The sequence below is a fragment of the Podarcis vaucheri genome (genome assembly GCF_965113315.1).
Source record: "Podarcis vaucheri genome assembly, chromosome: 10".
NCBI lineage: Eukaryota > Metazoa > Chordata > Lepidosauria > Squamata > Lacertidae > Podarcis > Podarcis vaucheri.
The window spans coordinates 9,480,474-9,507,982 of record NC_138748.1 but is presented as its reverse complement, the minus strand read 5'-3'; the positions used below and the strand labels follow the sequence as shown (position 1 = coordinate 9,507,982).

The following is a 27,509-nucleotide window of genomic DNA, read 5'->3' as shown; positions in this document are numbered from 1 at the left end:
GAAGGAGGTGAAGAAGAAGAAGAAGAAGAAGAAGAAGAAGAAGAAGAAGAAGAAGAAGAAGAAGAAGAAGAAGAAGAAGAAGAAGAAGTTGTTCTGAGGTTCTTCGGCGCTTCAGGACCCGGACAGCGGCGCTGCCTTGGCGCGCAAAAGCGGACTGAGGCGAAGAGGCAGCTACCTGTGGCGAGCGGTGGGAACGGAGCGCGCGGGAGCAGCTGACGCGGTTAGCGCGGATTTGGCGGGACGCGAAGGGGAGCGAACGGAGCGCGGGGGGGGAGGGGAGGCCGTGGTGGTCTGCGGTTGGACTACAACTCCCGTCATACCCAGCTAGCGAAAGCAGCGGTCAGGGATGATGGGAACTGTAGTCCCAAAGCAGCTGGAGACTCCAGTTAGGGAGAGACGGGGCTGTGGCGCACGGAGAGGGAGGGAGGCTAGCGCAGGCTGACACGCAAGAAAGGGGCTGGGGAGATGAAAGAGAGAGAGAGAGAGAGAGAGAGAGAGAGAAAGAGAGAAAGAAAGAAAGAAAGAAAGAAAGAAAGAAAGAAAGAAAGAGGTGGGGGAGCTTATATCCTAAGTAGACAAAACAGAATTTCCTTCCCCCCTGGCCCTTTCCTTAAAGGAAGAGGCGCCAGAATATCGTCAGAATGGCTCACCCGTGTCTCTCCATGTGGGGAAGTTGCTCAGGCTGTTCTCCCCACACACACAGAGGCGCAGAATGTTCTGGCTTTTAGGAAAGAAAAGAAAAAGAAGCAGAGGCCTTAGTGATCAGATTGAGGAGTTCTTTTTTGGGGGGGGCTTTTTTTGGGTGGGTGTCAGACAGCATTCAGAGCAAAATAATGGGGCTCCCTTGACCAGAAAGAAGGGAGAAGCTGGCTGGAGGCTCCCTGAAGAGGAGCAGGAGCCGGCCATCTCTGAAGCTCCATCCCCTGGAAGATGCTTGTGTTGCCAGAGGCCGGCTTCACCTGGCTCTTCCAGGTGTGGGCGAAGTTTGCAGGGCATGCTGTCCTTGATGGCTGGCTGCCTCTGGAGACCGTGTGCTTAGGGGACGCTGTCCTTCTCCTTCATTGTTTCCACCTGTAGGCAGGGCAGGGACATGGCCGCAGGTGGTGGTGGTGGAGGCGATGGAGCCCTCCCGGATCTCAGTCGCTACGTGGTGTCCCGGCCCGTGTACAATGAGCCTACCTTTCAAGAGGAGAATGAGAGGAAATTGGTGGTGCCCAAAACACTCCGGGAACGAGTCCAGAAAACGTGCAGGTGACTGACCGGCTGCCATACATCACGGTTTGGTGGCGGGGGGCAGGGGCAGGTGACACCTAAAAACTGAAAGAATCCTGGATCGAAGGAGGGTGGGCCATGGCAGGGGAGCGGGTGCATTTCACAGTACGACTCGAGCAATTTAACATTTTGTCCTTGGCAGCTGTTCAAGAAGAAAAGCCATTCAGGTAACCAAGACCTTGTTCCCTATTTTGGAATGGCTGCCTAAGTACAGAGTGAAGGAATGGCTCATCAGCGATATAATTTCTGGTGTCAGTACTGGACTTGTGGCTACTTTACAAGGTAAGAGAGATCCAGTCTTTCTCCTACTATTATTACGGGGTGAGTGGGGTGGGGATTAGAATGTGATGAAGTTGCCTAAACTCTGTCTTGCAGTTGTGGGTCACTGCCCTGATTTACTTAACCATTTTTTAAAAGACTCGTCAGCAATCTGGAAAAGTTCAGAGCTGCAACTTCATTTGGAGCAAAATAAGTTAGGATCCAGCTGAAAATCTGGCTAACTTGGAAATCGTGGACTGCAAAACACGAACAGCTCCTATTTGTACATGGAACTTTGTTTAAGATGTGGAATACAGACGTCAATAATGCCTGTGTAGAAAGGTGCTACTTGATGTAGATATCAAAAGAGTCGATTGTAAGATTAGTCAATACAATACTTTATTTTCTATCATTTCAGGCTTGGCATATGCACTACTGGTTGCAGTTCCTGTCGGATATGGTCTCTACTCTGCTTTTTTCCCCATCCTGACATACTTCTTCTTGGGAACATCAAGACACATCTCAGTTGGTAATTATATATTTGTCATGTTACTATCGGCCAACTATTAATTACAGAATGTCAAACTTATTCAAATGTATTGGAATATCTCAGACAGTAGTTTTAGTGGAACCAGTTTACTAATATACTTTTATGGTGGCATCTTCTTATTGTGTTTGAGTAGACTTTTATACTTATCCATATTTTTCCACAAAGTGTAGAATTGTAGACTTGCAAGGGACCACAAGGGTCATCTAGTCCAACCCCCAAAATGCAGAAATATTTTTGCCCAATATGGGGCTCGAACCTACAAACCTGAGATTGAGAGTCTCATGCGCTACCAACTGAGCTATCTTTCTGCCATGACTACTGGAAATAGCTTTGATGCCTACATTATATGTATGTAATCTCTTATTTTGCTAGTACTGCTCCTTAACAGAGTTTTTTACAAGACATCAGGTTCAATGCCAGTTTTGATTCACTTAGGTTCGCACAGGTCCAAATGTAATAGTTAAGCACTTTAAACTCAGCACGATGACTTCAGCGTATTAATTGCTAATTCTATATGACAGACAGCTGTGACAATAATGCAGAAAATACACACACTCAAGGACTCTAGTTTATGATGTGTATGACAATCTGGATCTTAAATCATTTTTTTTTCTGTGGTAGCTTTGGGTGATAGACAAAGTTAGCCATTCTCCGAGTAATAATAATAATAATAATAATAATAATAATAATAATAATAATAATAATTTATTATTTGTACTCCGCCCATCTGGCTGGGTTTCCCCAGCCACTCTGGGCAGCTTCCAACAAAGATTAGAAATACATTAAAATGTCAGACATTAAAAACTTCCCTGAACAGGACTGCCTTCAGATGTCTTCTGAATGTCAGGTAGTTGTTTATCTCTTTGACATCTGATGGGAGGGTGTTCAGCAGGGTGGGCGCCACTACCGAGAAGGCCCTCTGCCTGGTTCCCTGTAGCTTTGCTCCTCGCAATGAGGGTACTGCCAGAAGGCCCTCGGCGCTGGACCTCAGCGTCCATGCAGAATGATGGGGATGGAGACGCTCCTTCAGGTATACTGAGTAGACCCATTGAAATCAATTGACAACTCGAGTCCATTAATTTCAAGGGGTCTGCACTGTGTATGGCTAACACTGAGCAGCACCCTGATTGTTTAAACTGACAAAACATCACCATCATCATTTATTATTTATACCCTGCCCATCTGGCTGGGCTTCCCCAGCCACTCTGGGCCGCTCCCATACAGCATTAAACATTAAAACATTAAACATTAAAAACTTCCCTAAACAGGGCTGCCTTCAGATGTCTTTTAAAAGTAGGACAGTTGCTTATTTCCTTGGCATCTGATGGGAGGGCATTCCACAGGGCAGGCGCCACTACTGAGAAGGCCCTCTGCCTGGTTCCCTGTAACTTCACTTCTCGTGAGAAAACCGCCAGAAGGCCCTCAGCTCTGGATCTCATGAAACAGTGGTTTTATTATTGCTTTGGATGTTTAGTATAATTTAGTGCTTCTACATTTTAAGCTAATTTTGTTTTTTTTATTGTTAGCCGTTTGAAGCACGCTGTTAAGAAATGCTGTGTAAAATATATAAAATTATTCCCAACAGGACCTTTCCCAGTGGTCAGTTTGATGGTGGGCTCAGTAGTACTGAGCATGGCGCCTGACGAAAAATTCCACATGGTCAGCAGCAACATGACAGGGCTGAACCAAACAGTTATAGATATCGCATCAAGAGATGCCGAGAGAGTGATTATTGCCAGCACCATCACTTTTTTGGTTGGCATTCTCCAGGTAAAGCAGATTGGATAAAACTGTCTCAAATGTTGCTGCTTTTATACTTTATGAAAGAACTGATGAATAGAAGAAACAGCTTCATGCTAAACACTCACTATTTTCCTCAACTAGAGCCAAAATGTACTCAAATAATAAAGTAGAATGCAAGTTTGCTTGCCTCACATTTATTGTTCTGCACAGTTTGGGAATGCCAAGCATTTGTATCCTTTTATGTCATGGGATTCGCAGGTGGCGCTGTGGGTTAAACCACAGAGCCTAGGACTTGCCAGTCAGAAGGTCGGCGGTTCGAATCCCCGTGACGGGGTGAACTCCCGTTGCTCGGTCCCTGCTCCTGCCAACCTAGCAGTTTGAAAGCACGTCAAAGTGCAAGTAGATAAATAGGTACCACTCCGGCGGGAAGGTAAACGGCGTTTCCGTGCGCTGCTCTGGTTCACCAGAAGCGGCTTAGTCATGCTGGCCACATGACCCGGAAGCTGTACACCGGCTCCCTTGGCCAATAAAGCGAGATGAGCGCCGCAACCCCAGAGTCGGTCACAACTAGACCTAATGGTCAGGGGTCCCTTTACCTTTACCTATGTCATGGGATTAAAGCCTTGCATTTTGTATCTTGTTTCCTGCAGCCAGAAAAAAAATGGCTTTTTAGTCTTTTTGCATTTCAGTACGATCATTTTAAAGGTGGGAAAGCCAGACCATTAAAAGAGAAAAGAACTATTGAAAATCTATTTAAAAACAACAAGCAAGGCCTTCATGTAAATCCATACAGCTGGTCATCCTGGTAATTACTCTTAAGTCCTACACAAGTTGAGACCAGGATACATGGAGGAATCTTTTCACCAGCTTGGCCATGTACTGAGATGATAATTGGAGGCTCTCCTCTGGGTGACCCAATGGGCAGAGGGGCGGTGGGTTAAAACTGGGAGCAGGGCCTTCTCAGTTGTGGCACCCCATTTTGGGGAGTCTCTCTGCCTGGTACCCACTTGATTGTCTTGGGCGCCACATGAAAACCTTGATATTTTCCTAGACTTTCAATTTTTAAATGGTGAGAACATTCTATGCTGCAGGTTTATTAATTTATTTTATTTTTTGCTGTTTATTTAGTGCTCATCCTTACTCTTTTTATACAACAGAATACAAATAAATAAATAAATTGCATAAACTGGAGCTAAGAGATTAAAACAGACAAAAGAAGAGTCTTGATCATTCTATGTTAGGTGGCTAAATCCTGAATTTTGTTAAAATCGTGGGCTATTCTAATGCTTTCTAGCTGTTCATAAAACTATTCCGTGCTTCTTCTTTTTCCAGCTAGTGTTCGGATTTCTTCAGATTGGTTTTATCGTGAGATATCTTGCTGATCCACTGGTCGGGGGTTTTACAACAGCTGCAGCATTTCAAGTGTTCGTTTCACAGCTGAAGATAGTCTTAAACGTCCCAACCCAAAACTACAATGGGGTCCTTTCCATAATCTATGTAAGTGTGTCTTGCTGAGCTGGGGGTTGCGCTTGGCCTGATGGAACGGCTGCTGTAGATGACAGTTGAGGGAGGAGACTATTGGAGCTAGCGTTTCAGCCAAGTGGATGTTAATTTAGCTATTAGATCACTGTATGCATTTATATAGAAGTGGAGCCGGCAGCAAAATGCTGCAGTGTGGAGTTCTTCAGCCAGCCATATCTTCTTTCAGGGTGCTCCACTACATTCCCCCTCCCTCCCGTTTTCTATTCCTCCTGCAACAGCTAGTCATCATTCTGTGACCAGTGAGCCTTCTCATTCCTCCTTGGCTGTTTTGGGTTTAGTTTTGGTTTTGCTCCCTTGAGTTTTCCCTTGAATATTTTTTCTTCTACTTCAGACTTTATGATTTCCCAAACATGTTGATATGTTTTTGGCTACACAGCCATTTGTTTTTTTTTGGACCTGAGTTTGCTGTTACCTGATGCAAGTGGGACTTGCAGCACCATGTTGCATTTTGGAGCACTTGTCTTTGGGATTCTGGTCAACCTGCCATGCCCACTTTGCCCCCTGCCAGCTGGGCATGCTCAATCCTCATTGAACAGTTTTATGGGGTTCTCCATCTTACATCCCCCCCCCTCCTAATTTTCTTTTGTACTTCTGCAAGCCTTGGGCTTCCCCGCAATACACTGGTACCTCGGGTTAAGTACTTAATTTGTTCCGGAGGTCCATACTTAACCTGAAACTGTTATTAACCTGAAGCACCACTTTAGCTAATGGGGCCTCCTGCTGCCGCTGCGCCGCCAGAGCCCGATTTCTGTTCTCACCCTGAAGCAAAGTTCTTAACCTGAAGCACTATTCCTGGCTTAGTGGAGTGTGTAACCTGGAGCGTACGTAACCCGAGGTACCACTGTACTGTGATACCACTTGCTTGTGCTTTGGTCTCACCCATACACAAATAATGAGTTTGCTATTCGTATATAAGGTGATAAACACACTCATACAAACACAAGAGATTCACAGCACAATCACATACTTGTCTTCTAAAAAGTACCTCTAACTGAGTTCAATGAGTCTTACTCCCAGGTATAGGGTTGCAGCCTTGGCTCTTGTTTTCTTTTAGTTATTTGCAGCTGTAGATATTAGTAGCTGGCAGATATTAGTTTCTGAGCTTTCCTGAACCTGTAATCGTTATTGTGTCTTGGGTCCCATCTGCACTATTTCATTGAGGGTGGTATAATACCACAGTCATGGCTTTCCCTTAAAAAAATATTGGCGGCCCTAGTTTGTTCAGGATACTGAGAATTGTTAGGAGATCCCTGTTTCTCTTACAGGTTTGACAATCAATCACTCTTCCCAGAGAAGTCATAACTGGTAATATATAGCTTTAAGTGAATAGTGCAGATGGGACCTTAGATGAGAATGTGGTTTATTCAAACTGAATGGCAGCATTTCACATTGTCTTTTTTATTTTTAGACCCTTATTGATATATTTAAAAATATTGGACAAACCAACATTGCCGATCTCATTGCTGGCCTGCTGACCATCGTTATTTGTATGGTAGTCAAGGAAATAAACGATCGATTCAGACACAAGATCCCTGTTCCTATTCCTATAGAAGTGATTGTGGTAAGCCAACTACTTCAAGCTCAAGGGATTTGATTGACAGGAGAAGAATATCTGTTTTCTCTGTTCGTAGTGTCGCAATCCACCCCAATTTCCAAGCAGTGCGAGATTCCAAGGGTCCCAAGTGCTTACCCAAGGTTTGCGTTTCCTTCGGGAATGAGGCACAGTGGAGACTGCGGTGTCGTTATGATATATGGTTTATTTGCACATTAACACCCCTAAAGGGTCTTGGTTCTCCCATAGCTGCAGCCTTGGATTCAAAAAGAAATCAGACATTGTTCTCAAATGTTTCTCTGACTCTCTCTCCAGCTCACGGAGGGGGCCCCACCCGTTTGCCATCTTGCACCGAGCACCGTAATCCCCTTAATCCACTGTAATGGCTCATCACCCAGGCTATCGCCTTGTCAGGAAGCTAGCTAGGCTATTCCAAGAATTAGAAGCCTTGATTAACACTTGCTGGATCCTGGGATGAAAGGGGTCTGGCAGTCAGTGTAACACCCCGAACTCATAACAACAACATGATGTTATTTCTTTTTATTCTAGACAATAGTCGCCGCTGGCATTTCGTATGGTGTTGATCTGGAGAAAAAGTACAATGCAGGCATTGTTAAATCTATTCCCAGCGGGTGAGTGCAGATTGTTCATTCGGTGGGCAGCTACATTTCAAGGACACACTAATGGCTCAGTTTTTAATAGTAACTGTTTAGCCACTTCATACATAATTTTTTATCTACATAGAATCATGGAATTGTAGAGTTGGAAGGGACCCTGAGGATCATCTAGCCCAGGCATCCCCAAACTCGGCCCTCCAGATGTTTTGGGACTACAATTCCCACCATCCCTGACCGCAGGTCCTGTTAGCTAGGGATGATGGGAGTTGTAGTCCCAAAACATCTGGAGGGCCGAGCTGAGGGATGCCTGATCTAGCCCTTTCAATGCAGGAACATGCAGCTGTCCCAGACAGGGATCAAACCTGCAACCTTGGCATTATTAGCACCACACCCAAACCAGCTGACACAGATGTACTCAAATGTAGGGGAGGGGGGAAACAGCTCAGTCATGTATCAAGTGAAAGTAGAGTCAATTTGACTACATCATGTGCTAAACTCCAGCTGGTAGAATTGCACAATGAATATATACATATGCTGAAACAAAACCAGGTCCAATCTTCACATCCCCTCCCCTGCTTTGTGTATGGTTAAATATTAGAAGTAGCTGTAAGAGAAAACGCAGAGGCTGGGGTGTTGGGGTGGGGAAAAGGAGCAGCTTGGCAAATAAATTGTTAAGGTTTCCACCCAAGGTGAATCCAAGACATGTTTGGTGTATTTGGCTAGATGGAGAGAATAACATTATTAGATAGTTGTGCTTGTTGGACTACACAGGTGCATATAATTCAGGCAGTAGGGTAAACACATGGAGGCATGGCTGTGGGATAGACAAGTGCCATTACTGCAAGCACATTTACTATGAACAGTTGGTAATGCATTTTATCCGAAGGACTTTCATGTTACAAGTGGCTATTGCCTTTTGGGGCTCTCCAACTAAATGAAGAATATACAACGTATTTTGCAACAAATAATTTTGCAAGTAAATCTTGTCTGTTTACTGCAGGGAGAAGCACCAATGGGTTACATCCCCACCTCCCCAAATTGTTTCATTATAGAGTCAAAAAATGCCATCATAATAATTTGTTAGTCATAGTTGTCATAGTATTTGTAGAAAAAACACAAATGCACACAAACATATATTTTCCTCCTTTTATATATATATAGGTTTTTGCCTCCCGAACCTCCAGCGGTCAGCATGTTTGGAGACATGATAGCATCTGCCTTTTCCATTGCCATTGTTGCTTATGCAATAGCTGTGTCCGTGGGCAAAGTCTATGCAACCAAATACGACTATGCTATTGATGGAAATCAGGTATGTGAAACCAAAGTACTTTTTTATAAACTGTGAAGCAAAATCTGAATCTTATTTATGGAGAGGAGCACGCTTATTTTTCAGCCATTGTGGGGGTGATTATAGGTGAAGTAACTTAGTGGTTCTATTAGGAAAATAAGTAATTCAATTGTCAGATTTAAATGAGCAGTAGACTATTTCCCATAAGGTGTGCCGGATTCTGCCTCACTTTGTGGGTGCCCGGCGTACACCTATGACATCACGTGCATGGCATGTGTGTGATGTCATGCGGCAGGAAGAGGCCCAATGGGACCCACAGCAGCCTCTGAAAGGCCCAGTGGGACCCATCACAGCTTCAGGAAGGTCCCAACAAAATTTTGTGTATGCCCAGGCACCCAGGACTCCCCCACAGATGGCACCAGTGTTTCTCATCAAGGGTGGAACTAGATCTGAGAGCAACATGGAATTGGTACCAATAACAGACCCATGTTGAGCCCTTCCCCAACTCTGTATTATTTGTCCAATCTTCTTTAGAAGTCAGCCAAGTCCGTGACCATCTCTGCCCCCTGTGGGAGAGAGTTCCACAGGAGAACTATTTGCTGCATGATGAAGTACATTATTTTCCCTGCCCCCAAATCTTCCAACATTCAGCTTTATTCAATATCCATGAATTCTAGTGCCATGAAGAAGGGATAACCTTTTCTTCTATCCACTTTTCCATGCCATGTATAACTTCATAAACTTCAGTCATGTCACCCCTTAATCGTATTTTCTCTAAACTAAAAAAAACAAAAAATGCTGCATCGTTTCCTCACAGGGAATTGCTCCACCCATTGATCATTTTGGTTGCCCTGTCATTTTATGCAATTCACTTTCCCATTAGCTGCTAGGAAGAAGTATTTCTTTCTCCATATATTTTTTTTAGATATTCTGCTTGAACCAGATTTCTAATGGAGCATTTATCTTTGCTATCTTTTTTGAGTAGTAAGTAAGAATGCATATCTGAGATGGTATGAAGGCTATTTCTATGGCAATATTCAATATATTGTATCTGAACTAGGGCAAGTACAAATTAAACAATTGTAATTGCCAAGCATATTTTTTTTTCTTAAGGCAATTAGGGTTTTTTTTTTTTATTCTTCTTCCCATTGTTTCTTCTTTAACAGCTGTGTATTTACATTTATATGTCTGTTTCCAGGAACAGCTATGCATAAGCCTACAGAGCTCTGCCATTGGTCAAGTCCTAAAAAGGAACTTGTTCCATAATTCCACAGTATTTTATTTTATTAAAGATTTTCTTGATTTACAAAAGTGTGTGCAATGTCTCTCTCTCGTATTCCCGCCCCCTGTAACATTTTTACAAATCAGTTTCATTTGTTGAGACATTAGGAAGAAAGGGGGAAAGAGGTGGGGGAGATGGGATGGGGTGGGGTGGCAATGTTTCTATTTTACTTACTATATGTGGGGTTTGGTGTCAGCGTTGCTTGTGCAGGTTCTCTGTTGTTCACTTGTGTTCCTTTGGTGGTGAGAGAGGTTGGGGTTGGCCTAGGCTGTGGTTGTTCGTTTGTGGTTGGCTGTGGTGGTCTTTGTTTTCATGTGTGAGTGGGGTGGGTGGGTGTTTTGGATCAGGTTAGCCATATTGATTTGTACGCTGTTGGATAATTCCACACTATTAAGAAAAATTACTGCACCTCGAATGTACCATAAAAGTTCAGCTACAACTTCATTTGATTCAGTTTTGAAATTGGATTCCCAATTTACAGTTCAAAATAATATTTATGTGTAGGAGCACTGGCAGAGGAAGAGGAGTGCAGGGGGAACGCACCGCCCCCGCCTGTTCTCTGCCCCCGGTGCTGGAGCATGGAGCTCTGCCACTGTGTAGGAGAAAGCTTTTTTTTTTTTTAGGAAAAAAAATTGTTTTAACACCAAGATCTTCTAACCTTCTAGGAATTTATTGCCTTTGGGATCAGCAATATTTTTTCAGGGGCCTTCTCTTGCTTCGTTGCCACCACTGCTCTGTCCCGCACAGCAGTCCAAGAAAGCACTGGTGGGAAAACCCAGGTAATTCCGCTCAATCAGAATAAACAATAAAGACGATTCTAATCCATGTATTGCTTAGCGCACAGTGATTGTTCAAAATCTTATTGTTACCGATTTTGTGGGTGGCGTTTCTGAACGGAAAGCCAAACGTTTCATTGACTTCCTGGACACCAGCTTCCCTGACATAAAACGAAGGGGGCACATTAAGAGAAGACTATAGCACCTGAATGGTATTACCTTAACCTGCATGCAATAGGAACTCCATCGATAAATAAATAAATAATATCCCTGAGCCCAGATTAAATACAGTGATGTTGGGGGTGGGGGCAGTCATCTGAATGCTTCGTTGATCACTCAGGTATGTAGCTTAAGGGGGTTTCAAATGGGCCCGTCTCAAGTAGGAACCTGGGTTTTTTTTGAGGACACTGGTGGCGCTGTGGGTTAAACCACAGAGCCTAGGACTTGCTGATCAGAAGGTTGGCAGTTCGAATCTTCGTGATGGGGTGAGCTCCCATTGCTCGGTCCCTGCTCCTGCCCACCTAGCAGTTCAAAAGCACGTCAAAGTGCAAGTAGATAAATAGCTACCACTCCGGCGGGAAGGTAAACGGCGTTTCCGTGCGCTGCTCTGGTTCGCCAGAAGCGGTTTAGTCCTGCTGGCCGCATGACCCAGAAGCTGTACTCCAGCTCCCTCGGCCAACAAAGCGAGATGAGCGCTGCAACCCCAAAGTCGGCCACGACTGGACCTAATGGTCAGGGGTCCCTTTACCTTTACCTAATCAGATGACCGCAAGTTCACATTCACAGTCAGTCAGTAGTACTTTAAAAAGAAAGCAGCTGCAGCTAGGAAGGACATTAAAATGCATACAAGACTCTGCTGTTGCATTTGGCATACCCCTTTGAAAGAAAGTTTAAAAACATCCACTTTTTTAAAAAATTACCACTATACCACTTAGGTAAAAACTTGCTTATGGTAACTGAATTGCTTTTGAACTTGTCCCTGTGCTCCCCCACCAAACAGCAACAACCCACAATCTATAATAAGAATAAATAGCCTACTAAAGCCTGTTATACAAAAAAAACATACATTATAGAAACTCTATTTCCTTATTATCTAAAACATCTTTTTCAGATTGCTGGAATAATCTCAGCTGGAATCGTATTGATTGCCATTGTAGCCTTGGGGAAACTGCTTGAACCTTTGCAGAAGGTATTTTATTATTGCGCTTGTCATTGCACCGTTTTTGGGTGCATAAACTTAAGTAATGTTTTAGTCCTCTTCCTGATAAACAGAAGCATTCCCCTGCTATCTTCCTGTTCCTGCTCACACACAAAGACTAACATGCAAATACACATACTGCCCGTGTTTTCCTTGAACAATACAGGTTAATGTGTCTTTCTTTCTTTGCAGTCTGTGTTGGCAGCTGTGGTCATTGCCAACTTGAAAGGGATGTTCATGCAAATATTTGATGTACCCCGTTTGTGGAGGCAGAGCAAGGCAGATGCTGTGAGTTCTTTAACGTGTGAACCATCAACTCATATTTTGAATTAAATGCTTACCCTTTGCTTTTCATTTTAATTCACAATAAATAAATAATTGAGAATCTCAAGTCATTGTGGGGTGGGGGTGGGAATAATGTCCTGCATAGAACAAACGCACCAATGTGCAGTGCTGGATTCCCTGGTTACTATGTCAGGTTTCCAAATCATTGAGGGTTCAGGAGACAAACAATTCCCTGTGGCTTCTTCTTCTGATGTTTGTACATAGACCTAGTTCTCACTGGTGTGGTACAGCAGTAGTTGAGCTGCATCCACCTCAGGAGGCAGCAGTGGGGCATTTTGCCTCAGGTGTCAAAACACCTTGGGCCACCCCCGGTGTGTAGGCCCAATCCACTGAAGCAAAGGCCTCCCCTATGAGATTGCCAAGACAATGATAGGCTAAGCCAAGCATGCAACGCCAATGGCTGTACACACGCCATGCATTTAAAGCACTTCCCTCTCCTGCAAAGAATGGTGGAAACTGTAGTTCATCTCTTGAAGAGCTACAATTCCCAGTTATCCTTAACAAAATACAGTTCACAGGATTATTTGGTGGGGGCAGTGCTGTGCTTTAAATGTATGGTGTGTAAACAGCTAAAGACAAAACCAGCTTTAGGGACAAGCAATCGGTTTGAGTAAAACAAAAACAAAACTCATCCAGTGTAGACAAGGTAAGTTTCAGCAACTGGTGTTGCTCTAGCAAATGGGAAGCTCAATGTACAGGCTGATATAGCCTGGCCTCCCACTGCTGCTGGGGCTTAAGGGTGTTCTGAAATCTGTTCCTCTTAGAGAGCACCCTTCTTCATAAGGAGACCTTAGCTGCACAGTGACTTTTGACAGTGGCTTGAATGCTTGGATTTCTCTGCTCTAAAGGGTGGTGAGGGGTGGCTTGACCTCTCCTTCAGACCCCACCAGGGACATTTCCGCACTTGGGTAGAACAGCCATATGTCCGGAATTTCCCGGACATAGCTGGGATTCATCTGCCCAAAACGGTGCCCTGGAGGAATTTTCAAAAAACAACTAAAATGTCCAGGAAACCCCAGGTGTATGGCAGTCCATATTGGAAGTGTTGATTTCTTGGCGATTTTCCTAAAAAAATAGGGGGGAGATTTTGCAAAAAAAATCTGACAAAGTGAGGGTACATTACCGGATTGTCACTATTTGAAATATGGCAACCCTACACTTGGGTTGGAATCCATCCTGAGGGTCCGTCAAGAAGATCCTTTAGAGGAAGTTCTGGACAGATTCCTTCAGAACTGGTGATGGCAGACTCTGTTAGATCCCTCAAGTATTCAGTCAATTGAAGGTCCAATTTATCCTCCAATGAGTCACTGTCTGGCTACAAGTCAAGACTGGGCATGGCACTGGGAGATTCACATGACTCCTTTGTATAAAACAAAATTCACTATACACAGAAAGACAACCAATTAGTAAGAAGGCTAGATTAGAATCCTTTCTGCATGGTTGATTTCTGTATGGAGAGATATATTATTATTATTATTATTATTATTATTATTAGAAGCATGGTTTGCATATTCCCTCTGAAATTCCCTGCCATGCCTGTGGGATTTCCTCCCATGTGAGATTTCCTCCCCCAGCTGCTTCCTCGCATCTTCACATTTCTCTGCTCTACAAAAGTCTACTTTCGGTGGTTGGCTGAAATCACCCTGTCTACTAATGGGATATGGTCTGACTTTTCTTGTGTTTTCTTTTCCAGATGATCTGGGTTTTCACATGTATAGCATCCATCATTCTGGGACTAGATCTGGGGTTACTTGCTGGTCTGGTGTTTGCGCTGCTGACGGTTGTCCTGAGAGTTCAGTTGTAAGTAACTATTGTATAGGCAGGGGCAGTTTCTGCCATTGCACTCCCAAGAAGACAAGTAAATAAATGAATACAAAAGAAGAAGAAGAGTGACACAAGTTACTATTGTTCTGCTATTGCAAGCAAACAGTGTCACTACTTTTAAAATTGGAAAATGAAAATGAAATACAAATCAAGCCGCACACAGCTGAAATTACTTCCCCATAGCCCGTTACGAATGAGAAAATAGAAAATGCATAAATAGATATGATAATTTGGAATAGTGCAGACAGAACTAGGCCAGCAGGCTGTACGTAAATAGTTTGAGTCAAAACCACAGTAAGCTCCTGAAAGAAAGCATAGACAGATCTGTTCTGTTCTGGTACCGCTGTTGACATTTGGTCTTCTTTGAAGTGCTCCTAGAGGCTACAATGATAATCGTAGAGAAAAACGCTGAAGAACTTTTACATTCTAAAGAGATGACCCACTGTGATGCATAACAGATTCATTTTAGTACCAGAAATCTTTGTATCAGGGCAAGGCAGTGTGGTGGTGAGGTTGGGGCAGCGCAGCTGCATCGGCAAAGCCAGTTCAGAACTCCAGCGGTGTTGCACAGCTCTGTCCTTGCTGCCACCTCTGCCTCATCCTGGTGATGCTACTGCTGTTGAGAGGGCAGCAGCCCTGCACTGTTCCATTGCATTGGCTGCTCTTGTTTAAGAATTCCTGTTGTCAACATATTCTGCTTATGACATAGAGCAGATGTTGTGGCTCAAACTCCTATCACTCCTCATTGTTGACTGTGCTGCCTGGAAACTCGAGTCCAGCAACACCTGTTAGGACCGCAAGTTCCCCATCTCCAATGTAAATGAAGTAAGATTAGGTGGAGTATTTGGGGGGACTGGACTGAATTTAAAGCAGTTCGTGCTCAGGCTAGCTCAAAGAAAGTTCAGGGGGTGTCAAAGGAATGGAAGTCAACAAATAGTTCAATTGCTTTGACACACACTTTAGAAACTTGAAGTGGCTCTATTGTTTTGGAGGATGCCGGGGAAAGTATTATTTGAGATAAAGACTGAGAATTATGGTAAAATTAATAGTTAATTGTTAAAGGATGCTGTACTTGGATGTCTGAGTTGTCAGTGTGGATCGTGTTAGATCCCACCACAGAGCTCAGGAAGGCATACTTCCTTCATGGCAAAAATTATACTCTCCGGTTAATTGATAACTTATTATTACGTAAATACCAGTGGTTTAATGTTCTTCTAAGGGGCACAGAAACATGACACCACTTCTCATTTTAGAATTACAAGTTGCATATTTTTCAGCCAGGCAGATGGCTGTAATGGATGCTTTAAACCAGGCTTCTCAATGTGGTGCGTCCAGGTACTGTTGGACTACAACTCCCATCATCCCAGACCATTGGCTTGTACTGGTTTGGACTGGGCAGGTTGGAGTTCAAGCTGGAGGGTACCAGGTTGTGGGGAATTGTTTTGAAAAAACTCTGAGCTGTGTAAATAAAGCAAAGTATTAGGGCACAGTTTATGCATTTTGCAGAATCAAAGTCACCTTTCTGTATCTTTGGGAAGATTTATCTGTTTTTCTACTTTTAGATGATGTTGAGGATTTTTGTTTTTTAATACTTCTCTACTGCAACAAATTGCATTTTAAGTTGTTTCAAACTGTTTTAATATTGACTTTTATTTGTTGCAACCTGACCTGGGATCTTGGGGTGAATCATTTGTAAAACTAATAACAACAAAGAAAATTTCTGTGTCTGTGAGAAGGGTATAAATCCCTTTTTTTATGGGTTAGCATTCAAACACCTATCCAAAGTGGAAGAATCTAGGGAAAGTGTTACCACTTGATTTTGCTGGAGGTGTAAACTGGGGCAAAAAAAAAAAAAAAGACACAAGAAACATGGGTGCTGCTCTATGTGTTTTGTGCAAACAAATTGGATCATGATCACAGAAGATCAATGCCCTGGTTGAGCTTTAATTCTAAAGTGTTTCATGATCCTCCCTCATAGCTGGCTCTAAAGTAAGACAACGTGGTAGTCCACAAACAACAAATAAGCCAGAATAGTTGTCCTCATAAAATCAGGTTTAAGAACCATTCCACTACTAAAATAAGTAAGTCCTTGTCAATTCACATGTAAGGAGTTTTTTTAAATACTTTCCATGTCTTGCTATCTAGTTTACAGATTAATTAATAGCAGTTCAGCCAATGTTTACTTGCAACAAACTGTTCTGTATAATACATTAATTTAACATTAGGTTATGTACTTTGATCAATGTTTTGTTTTGCTTTTGTCAGTCCTTCCTGGGGTAGCCTTGGCAGCATTCCTGGCACAGACCTATATAAGAACATCAAAGAATACAAAAATGTAAGACTTTCTAACAAGTTAATATTTCATCAGATTATTATTTTTTTAGAGTTGCTTGGAGGTTTACTAGTCTTTATCCTGCAGTGATAGGATGGCAATTGTTCGATTGTTCAAGTATTTTAGTGAGGAAGGGAAGTCTTGCTGGATGGGGTAGGAATGCAGTGATCCATCTAGCTAGCTGAAGTAAGGGCATTGTTGCAAAAGATGAAGTGTTATTGCTTGCATCAACATTTTTTTGCACCATGATTTGTGATTTGAGTGGAGAAACGTCTAGATTCCCCGCCTAAAGAGTTGCGGGGGGTGCCCTCATTCTTTAAATACTTAGAATCCTTCTTCTGCAATAAAGTACACTTTTTTGTACCAGCAACTGTGATGGAATGGCCAACCCATCCCCTAAATGGACCCATCCCCCAAGTTTCTGGTAACCTTTCAGTGGTTAAAACTGTGCCTGATGACTTTGCAACAGACCTCTGAGAAGAGATCTGTGGTATTCCAGGAGCCCATGTAGACAGAGGTGAAAGGTAGGCTGACAGGGAAGTAATAATGTTAACAGAGTGGTTAAAAGGGATCAAAAGGGGAAAGGAGTCAATTTAGCAGCCCGGCACTAGCAGAGTGGCAGAAAAACCCACACAAATCCATGCTCATTTCAACTGAAAAATGGTTTCTGTAACAGGTTGTTGAACCAGAAGGAGTGAAGATTCTCAAATTTTCAAGTCCAATATTTTATGCTAACATTGATGGCTTGAGAAGCAGCATCAAATCCACTGTGAGTAGCCTGTGATATTTCTGAACACTTTCTATGTGCAGCAGCCACAATCCAAGTATGGATGGAGGAGAATTTCATTTGGCCTGCATCTTAAGCAAAATGACCTGATTCACACATCTCAGACTAATGTAGCAATTAACACTTAATTATCAGACTTCAGACTTCACGCATCTGTGAATTTATATGATATAGTTCTCAGCTCAAAGATGTACCAAAATGCATATTTTGTTTCTTTACTATAGATCTCATTGTGACTATCTTTGTTAATGTATGTATGTATGTATAAGACAACCCATTTTTATTCAAAAAATATAATTTCTTACTCATTTTTACTCAAATACATGGAAAAATATGATGTGTATTATTTAAATATGAACTTCCATACAGATTTCTTTTTTAAAAAAATCCACAGATTAATGTGGAAGTGAATTGACTTTTGAATAACTACTTGCAAAACTGACACAGACCAGAAATAGTGATTTGTCCATCTCTAAAAACAAGACAGGGCAGAATCACCAGGGACAGTCTGAAGAAACAGGATGTGTTAAATTTGCTGAAGCTAAGCAGGTCTGATCTAGTCAGTGTCTCGATTATGCATACTGCTTTGAATTCCATAATGGAAGAAAGGTGGGATAGCAATGGAATTTTTTAAAAGACAATGCACTTAAGCCCATTGATTTCAATAGATTGTGGCCAGTGTTTTTTCCCCCTCTCAGCTTACCATTAACACAAATAATAGAAGATATTTGTTCAATTCTGCTTTCTGCAGGTGGGATTTGATGCCATGCGGGTATATAACAAGAGGCTAAAGGCTCTGAGGAAGATACAGAAGCTAATCAAGAAGGGAAAATTGAAAGCGACCAAAGTAAAGTATCATTATTCCCTCTTTACTCCATGGTTCAAACATAAACAATGGGTCTGAAATATAAGCGCTGGTTTTGTATCTGCCTCCCTATTTTGTTTATGCAGCAAGACTGCAGCAAGAAATTACTAATATTTGTAACAGGAAGCAGGAAATCTAAATGGGAGGTGATGGATCAGAAAATTTGATCTTGCCAGGAAGATGCTCTGTGACTAACATAACCTATGCTAGTGTTTTCTGTTGGTATAAAAATGGAGTGTCGTCTGAGAGAGACCAACTCTGTTACCAAATACATTTTCTGGACAACATCTACTGCATCTATCACTACGCTTTTCTTGAGCAGAAAAACAGGGAGTTCTGGCGGAATGAACAGAGACAGAGGGGCAGACAGACAGACAGAGAGCATTGCTACAGTGCTACAAGAGCTGGAGCAAGCAAGCCAGGCAACCAGGTTAAATTAGAGATCCTAGGATCAGAGCTAGAAGGTAACTCGGCCTATGCATGTCTGCTCCCAGATATGTGAGTATAGGATAACAGTGTTAGACACATCTGTAGGTAGCCTGGATCCTCAAGACCCAACTAACTGAGCTGTGGATAGAGTTCAAATAGAAGAGCAGGTCCCTTTTCTAACCTGGCAAGTGAGAGGATCAGCCACCTCAACTTTACTGGCTGGTTCAAGAGTGGAATCTGGCCAATAAATAAAAATAAACCTTTATTGTCACTACACCACCTGTGTACAGTGAAATTAAACAAGCCCCCCCCCCAATACAATGCAATGGGTCTGTAGTCATTTAGGCAGTTAATTGCTGTTTTCTTTGGAACTGGGACAATGGAGGCTGCTTTCAAACATGGCGGTACACAAGCAGTCTGCAGGGAGATGTTAAAAATCCTTGTCAGGACCCCTGCTAATTGATCAGCGCAGTTTTTTGCCACTATCCCCAGCACCCCACCTGCACCAGTAGCTTTACTGGGATTCACCGCCCACAATGCCGCTTTCACTTGATGGTCATATAGAATAAGTTGCTAAGAGTTTATAGGCTGGCAGGCAGGAGCCGGGATACTTGATCTTTCTACCTCATAGCGGGCGAAGAAGATGTTCATCATCAGCCTTAACCGTGTTCCTTGTATTGCCTTTGTAGTTGGTTAGTTGCTGTAGTCCCTGCCACACTTGTTTCGTGTTGTAATCGGCTAGGCAATTCTCCACTTTAAGCTTATATTGTTGTTTTGCCGCCTTAATGCCTTTCCTGAGCTTTGTTCTTGCCTCTCTGTACTGTATATGTTCAATGACAATTCGTTAACTGATGAAATAGAGTCAGGATTGTGCTCTTCTACCTGTGCATAGTGGAGACTGGAATACAGTGAAGGATCTACGTTCCTGAGAATTTCAACGTTTATATCTCCATTATTTTTTTCTGGGCACAGAATTTAATGTTAGCTTGTTTGTGTAAATAACAGGTTGTTTCTGACTATGTCATGCTTAGAGGGGGCTCACTGGAATCAATGAATTTAAGTCAATGAAGACTAACTTATGTTGGAAACAGCCCAATTATTTGTTTTCCTTTTTTTCTGGCATGCAGTATAGCAAATGTAATTCTTTTATGCAATTGTGTGTATGATGTGTGCCTATAGGCATAAACACAATATGACAGTTAAATAATTGTGGCTTCAATATTGAGTCCCAATGCCCATTCGGGTCATATATAAAGAAAACCTGAAAGGCAGTTTAAAATATTTTATTAGGGTGGGGGGAGTCTACAGTTTTGTTTGTTAATCAAAATTTTGCTGAATATACTATGTTTTTTTAAAAATCAGAATGGTATCATCAGCGATTCTGGTAGGACTAATGAAGCATTTGAATTTGATGAGGACCCAGAAGATCCTGAAGACCTTGATGTCCCAACTAGAGAAGTAGAAATCCAGGTGGATTGGAATGCAGAACTCCCCGTCAAAGTCAATGTTCCCAAAGTGTCTCTTCACAGTTTGATTTTCGACTTCGGAGCTGTCTCTTTCATGGATGTAGTAGCAGTGAGAGTTATGAAAACAGTAAGAATATTTTATCACCTTACTAAAAAAAAAAAAAAAGTTTTGAAGAACATAATAATTTGAATTTATGGGATTGCTAGACCATTCTGTGATTCATGTGCAATATGTGGGTTTTTCTGGCTGAAATGGTTAGTGCTCCTGTTGACCTGTGGAATGGTGAGATGCGCTAATAGCGCAATTGCTCCTGAGTGCCCTTTCTGTTGCTGTGGAGTATTTAGTTGCCTTAATCCCTGCATGGGATGAAACAGATAGTGGTGGTGATGGTGTCAAAGAAAGCAATCATACATTTTATAAAAATTGTAAATAGCAGGTGTGTGGGGACTGAACCTCAATTTGTAACTATGAGAAGGAGTGAGGGGCTTAAACTCTTTGTTCCCCACTCTAAAGTTGATCCACAGTAACTGTCTCCTTCCACCTGCAATTTGCAATGGAGGAAAAGCTCTCCTTTCCAGTTGAGGTATGGTCCCCACACCTGCTATTTACTTTTTGAAAGACCATTCATACAGTTGTGAATTGGGCACACAATTGAACAAGTCCTAATTGCCTGCATGGCCCTAATAGAGCCATATTTTGTTCTACACTAACTGTGGGCTGAAATGTGTCAATCAGTTCTAGAAACAGGTTACGTATTGAAAATGTCCTTGAGAATACATTTAAGATAACCCCAACCTTTTTCTTTTCAGATTGTCAAAGAATTTGAAAGGATTGATGTGAGAGTGTACATCGCATCACATTTAGGTAAACAGATATCAATCCATTTGCTAATAATGGACTGCGTTCATTCAGAGTAGCAAACAAAGTGCAGAGGCTGCATAGCAGAGTGCATGCTTTGCATGCACCATCACTGGCCTAGCAATTCCTGGTAGAAAGGACTGGTTTAGACAGGACTCATATGGCAAGGCTGGGAAGGTTCTCTGCCTGAGGCCACTGAATATTTCTGACAGTTGGAGTAAGTAGTGGACTAGTTGGACCAAAAGCTTGACTTGGTTGAAGGCAGATTCACATTCATATCATAGAGAGGTGTGGGTTTCTTCATGATTCTGCATACCGTATTTTTCCGCCTATAAGACGCTCCCATGTATAAGACACCTTATTTTTGCGGCAACAACCAACCGCCAGTCCACCCTCAGCACTATCCGTGTATAAGACGGCCCCTAATTTTTGACATTTTTTGGGGGGGGGACCTAGGCTTATACACAGAAAAATATGGTAATTACTGAGTATTTTGCAGACCTAGTTGGAGTGAACAGCATTTTAATGATAAACCAACAGAAGGGAAACAAGGAGACAGCCTCTACTAGGGACTGGTGCATTGCTAGCTTGGAAAGGGATATTTTCACTCTCAGAACCAAATTAGACATGAAGTCTGGACATCTGTGACTGGATCTCCTGTTGTTTTGAAAAAGATTGCTAGCAGCCACCAGTTTGTGGGGAGAGGCAGAATCCAACCAGGACCATGGCAGTGAGAAATGACCAGGGATACTTCTGATGTTTTCCTGATTAAAATAACCTTCAAACTGCTATTTACCAAAGGGTACTCACCATGGGACAAATAGCAGATACACTGACTATCGTACAAGGGGATCTGCAGCCCCATGCAGATCTCGCACACGATGTCTGCAGCCTATCATGACTGTTGGAAAGGGAGCGGTGTCAGAGGCACATACATGTACCTTTGGTGGAAATGCATGATACTAACTGAATTTTGGAACTAAGCTCATTGGGGAAATAATCATTAAGGAGATAGACCCTGCAATACAGATTAGGGTTTTTACCATACAGTAAGCCCTCAACTAGGGACGCGGATGGCGCTGTGGGTCAAACCACAGAGCCTAGAAATTGCCGATCAGAAGGTCGGCGGTTCGAATCCCCACAACAGGGTGAGCTCCCGTTGCTCGGTCCCTGCTCCTGCCAACCTAGCAGTTCGAAAGCACGTCAAAGTGCAAGTAGATAAATAGGTATCCCTCCGGCGGAAAGGTAAACAGCGTTTCCGTGCACTGCTCTGGTTCGCCAGAAGCGGCTTAGTCATGCTGGCCACATGATCCAGAAGCTGTATGCCGGCTCCCTCGGCCAATAAAGCGAGATGAGCACCACAACCTCAGAGTCAGCCACGACTGGACCTAATGGTCAGGGGTCCTTTACTAAGCTCTCAACTTGCATGGGAATTATGTTCCAGGAATAGTGCCTAAAGCCAAAATCATATATTGCATAGTCAAACACACATTATGTGCAATGGCAAGTGGGAATGCCAAAGTTTTTTCCCTGGGTGCCCACCCTTTTAAAAAAATATTTTTTTTATTGCCAGTTGTGTAAAACTGAATGTGCACAAGTTAAATGCATTTAAGTTGTGAGTGTCCTGTAAATGCTTATTTTTCTATGGAAAGATTTGTATAAGGGTCCTGTAAAGACCAACTTATTTACTAATCCATATGTATTATTATATGGGGTAGAAGAACATTTATTTTTAGTCTTTGATTGTGGCTTTTGTGTGAGTTTAATAAAATACAGTAAAAACAGCTTGATGCATATAGGATGAGGAGACACTGAAAATACTATGAGAGCTATTATTTGTTTGTTTGGTTATTTATTTGTTTATTTTTGCGGGAGGAGGTTGGCTGTGAACTTATAATTTTGCTAAAAAGGGGGAAAAATTGAATAGGTTCTGCACACAGTGATGTTAGGGTAGATCTGAGTATGCGATTTGCTTTTTATTTGGTTGTTGTTGCTGTTTTCAACTCTTCAGAGCACATTATCAAAACACTGGACCACTGTGCATTTTTTGATGATGCCATTCAAAAGGATATGTTTTTCCTGACTGTACATGATGCCGTACTCCACATACAGAATCAGAGCATGCAGAGAGACATCCAGGATCCTATATTTGAAAAGGTAGGGAGCAAACCTAACTTTGTTTTCATTAATTTATTTGTACTGGCTTGTAGCCTAACTTTTGTGAGTAGAGAGCTCCATTCATAGAACAAAGCTTTCTTACCTCCTCCTTGAATTGCAGCCCCTCACCCCAATGCCCCTCTAAACCTTGTCCTTTGAATCGGAGGACCCTTCAGGGCAGCAAGGGGTCTGGCCAGGACTCCCACCTTGCATGAGTGCAAATGTCGTTTTATTCATACCTTTGAATCCAATTACAGATAGGTAGCCATGTTGGTCTGCCATAGTCAAAATAAAAAAAATTCCTTCCAGTAGCACCTTAAAGACCAATTAAGTTAGTTCTTGGTATGAGTTAGTTAGTTCTTGGTATGAGTTAGTTCTTGGTATGAGTTTCAGTGTATCTGAAGAAGTGTGCATGCACACGTAAGCTCATACCAAGAACTAACTTAGTTGGTCTTTAAGGTGCTACTGGAAGGAATTTTTTTATTTTGAATCCAAGCCACTTTAAATAAACCTCGTTTTATAGGAAAGGCCAAAATCCACAAGGAACTAGGCTTGTTCAACAAAGAAAACATTAGTTATTATTTATTTTTAAAACCTATACCTGGCTTACCTAAAAATGTGCAAAGTGTTTGTATGATAAATGCGTGCTTTGTATAAGAATGTCATAAAACTTATCTATCTACTCCAGATGGTACGTTGCAAACCTTTATGAGGAACCCTTCCTCATTCTGTAATATTTTCTTCTAGTTGGCCTCTAAGGACCAGTTCAATTACAATCTTGTGGGCATACCATTGATAGTATTGTCATCACAAGCTACTTCAATATTGTTTGTTATTGCTGTCTCCAAAACCTTGGATTCAACATGGTTTGTTTGTTTTTTAAATAAATGAATCCCTTAGACTTCACCCATAGCTCACCGATATTTTTAGAAATCATGAAAATGGATTCAGCATTTGGCATTATTGATTTTGTGCAAACTTAACCAGGTCAGCAAAGTCATATTTAGGGAATAAAAATATATGACATCAGAGCTCCTAATAACTTCATCTGAAGGCTTCAGTGGTTGCTTTTTATTCTTTTTCTTTGGATGAACCCTTTTACTATTTTATATTTTTATTGTTTTACTGAAATTATTCTGTATTTTGTGTTTTTCTTGCAAATCATTCAGGATGCTTCTGGATTTGTGATGCGATATATTCATACAATTAAATAACTAACGAAAAGTATATCAGAGATTTATATTTAGTCCCTTAATCAACTGCATTGTGGTGCATTTCCTGTCTACACATTCATAACAACTCTTAACATTTTGCTCCAGATTTCACTAATGCAGGAGTCAAAGGAACCAATAGAATTTACAGAAACAAACCAGAATGAAGAGCTTGATGTTCAGGAAGAGGTATGTTTTACTTTAGTACAAAGCATAAGTATCCCCCCCCCCTTTCATAAAATGGTGATAAAACATACAGGGCCTGTTTAGTAAACACACCAAGTGACTTTATATCTAGATACCTGTGTACAGTGGTGCCCCGCCAGACGAATGCCTCCCAAGACGGAAAACTCGCTAGGCGAAAGAGTTTTCCGTTTTGGAGGTGCTTCGCAAAACGAATTTCCTATGGGCTTGCTTCGCAAGACAACAATGTCTTGCGAGTTCCTGCTGGTTTCCCCCCCCCCTTTTTCTAAGCCGCTAAGCCGCTTACCAGCTGATCCGATCAGCAGATAAGCCTCTAAAAGCTGCTAAAAACCGCTAATAGCGCTAATCCGCTAATCCGTCAATGGGCTTGCTTCGCAAGACGAAAAAACCGCTAGACAAAGAGAATCACAGAACGGATTCTTTTCATCTTGCGAGGCACCACTGTACCAAGGGGATGCTAGCTGGTTGCAACGTTGCTTTGGTCATACATGATGACCTTGAGGTTTAATTTTGTCAGTTGGGCAGGGGAAATGGCTCTGGCTTTATAGCTTGTCTAAAATAGCTCATTCATCTCAGAGGCCACGATCTTCCAGGAGCTTCTACATATCTTCTGTTCACTTCTATAGAGCTGCTTACAGGGATGTTTCTGGAGATTGTTCTTACATTCATAGAGTAATTAAAGGCTAACGTACACCACAAACTTAAGCAGGTTTAATAGGAATATCCAACAGAGACTTTTTATGGGATTCTTTGGGGGAAATCATATATTTGTATGTTTGTAATATAGTACAAGTATACAATATAGTGTAAGTGTGTAATATTGTAAGAGTTTTGAAAATCAGAAGGTCATTTCAGAAATAATGTTTTTCTCATTCTTTTTTTAAAAAAATCTCACCAGGCTATGCGCAGGCTTGCTTCATGAAGGAAGAATATTGAATTTATCATATCTGTGAACTCTGGCAAACCGGAAGCAATATTAAAAGCATATTTATCATTGAAACAATTTACTTTGCACTAGAAGAAAATATTTATCTTATGCTACAAGTGTCTCGGACTCTAATTTTTCTTTTTACATAGTATTCTTGATTAACATTATTTGGTAAATTTGTATCTAAATTACTTGGGAAATGGAAAGATCATTATAGATATAGCAAAACTGGCTCCCAGCTTCTAAGTGAGGAGGACACACACACAACTGTATTTGTGTCCTAATTTTCTTCCAATGTACGTAACCGAAAACAAGAAGCAAAGAAAGAAAGAAAGAAAGAAAGAAAGAAAGAAAGAAAGAAAGAAGAAAGAAAACAAAGAAACAACTTGATATGAATTTGAAAGACATCATCATCAACATAGACTTTTATTGCGCTAGCCATAGGCCATGGCATCATTCAGAAAAATAACAAAAGGAAAAACAGCAATAACCATAAAAATCATCAGGCACCACACATACAAAATAAACCTCGGTCACAACTACTAAGATTGTTTGCTGCATAAAATAGAATAGCAGAAGATTCTCTAGTAAAATGTGCCAAATTAAATATCCGAATACCCTGTGCAGTTGACCACTATTTTATCTAGTTCTTTCCTCCTGATCTTCTTAGCTGCCAACGCATAGAGAGCTACTTTGTAAGTTACAAAGTCATCAGTATCGCTCAGCAGCCTTTCCACCCTATTCAGGTGAGTTCCATTTGGAAACAGGGGTTTTATGAATCGGTCTCTTAGGTCTATATATAACGGGGACTGCAATAAATAGTGGCACAGGTCCTCCACACAGGGTTGCCCACACAGACAAAGTCTCTCTTCATTATGTACTTTGCTGTAGCATCCATCCTACACCGCAAAGGGCATCGATTGGAATCGCAAGTGGGAACTTTGACAGGTAACTGGCCCTGGTATGCTCCGTTTTAATAAGTGGGAACCATGGCAAACTCTTGGTAGAAGCCATCATAGTTAGATCCCTTTCTCTTGACCTAAAGAGACAATCTCTTAAGTGCCTCTTGTCCATCTTCATTGGATTTGGAAGACAATTATGGCTGCAATCCTAAATTTACGAGAGTAAGCATCACTGAGTGCAGTGGGACTCCTTCTGAGCACACATTTGTTTAGGATTACGTTCTAAGGTTCTGTTTGTAGACTACAAAGCAGACTGTGATGTCTCTATTTCTCAGGGCTACCTTTAGGTGCTACTGCCATAAAGGCAACACTATTTATGACAAATAAAGAATGCAATAATAAGCTCTAGGAATCTTTTTCCTGGAGAGCAACAGTGGGCTCTAAGTTGCTAACACAAAAGTATGCATAAAAATGCTTGGGATACACCAACCATTTATTTCTGAGCTGGTGATCTGACGCCTTTAACTCATTAGTTCAGGATATGCCTTGCAGTCTCAGGTGATGTTCAAATCATTTAATTTCTTGGATGGTTTAAACCAGCAGTGGCGAATCTTTTTGGAAAGTGTGTTCTAAGTCAAACCCAAATTATAAGGCAGTTCCATTTCTAGTTTGTACTGTTATGGTACATACCTAGCGTTCCCATTGTGCTGTTCCATGCGTTGGTGTATTTTTGCCCCTTGTGTACCAACTCATGGAGGGCAACTGCACATATTTACGTACTTGCTCAGGTGTGCCACAAACTCTTGGTTCCTGTGGCACCCATGCTGCAGTGTGGCTACCCGTAACTTCAGTCTTGTAATCAGCCCTGCCTCTTTTAACCATTAATCAATACAATATTCCAGCAAATAACAAATATTCATTCTGCTATTTAAAAAATCATTTATGATATATCTGGAATGAAATACTACTTTCCTACATGTCCCTAAATGGAGCTACATGAGCAAATAAGCATTTAGGGTGAAGTCTGTTGTAAAGGGCATATAATGATGGTGTTATAGTAGTTCTCGGTACAATTATGCCAACTTAAAATGTCGGATTAAATTTTTGATTTGGTAATACTTT

At 41.8% G+C, this 27,509-nt stretch overlaps 1 protein-coding gene across 1 annotated transcript; it reads left to right on the top strand.

Moving 5' to 3' along the window:
• Positions 1-17: 17 nt before the first annotated feature.
• On the top strand, positions 18-27,509 carry SLC26A4 (solute carrier family 26 member 4). The gene is made up of 21 exons (XM_082239638.1): positions 18-220; positions 1,078-1,251; positions 1,415-1,554; positions 1,949-2,059; positions 3,666-3,850; positions 5,156-5,320; positions 6,774-6,926; positions 7,467-7,549; positions 8,696-8,843; positions 10,770-10,883; positions 11,992-12,069; positions 12,271-12,366; positions 14,117-14,223; positions 16,513-16,582; positions 17,256-17,348; positions 18,118-18,213; positions 20,023-20,253; positions 20,937-20,991; positions 22,997-23,142; positions 24,462-24,542; positions 25,456-27,509. Exons 2-21 carry the CDS (start codon positions 1,091-1,093, stop codon positions 25,477-25,479), a joined length of 2,337 nt encoding a protein of 778 aa, XP_082095764.1. The 5' UTR covers positions 18-220; positions 1,078-1,090; the 3' UTR covers positions 25,480-27,509.

Excerpts from the sequence above, each read along its gene's own strand:
- SLC26A4 (XM_082239638.1), top strand. The coding sequence starts at position 1,091 with ATGGCCGCAGGTGGTGGTGGTGGAGGCGATGGAGCCCTCCCGGATCTC. Across the intron at positions 8,844-10,769 it reads ATGCTATTGATGGAAATCAG|GAATTTATTGCCTTTGGGAT; the intron begins GTATGTGAAACC and ends CTAACCTTCTAG. Across the intron at positions 18,214-20,022 it reads GAAAATTGAAAGCGACCAAA|AATGGTATCATCAGCGATTC; the intron begins GTAAAGTATCAT and ends TTTAAAAATCAG.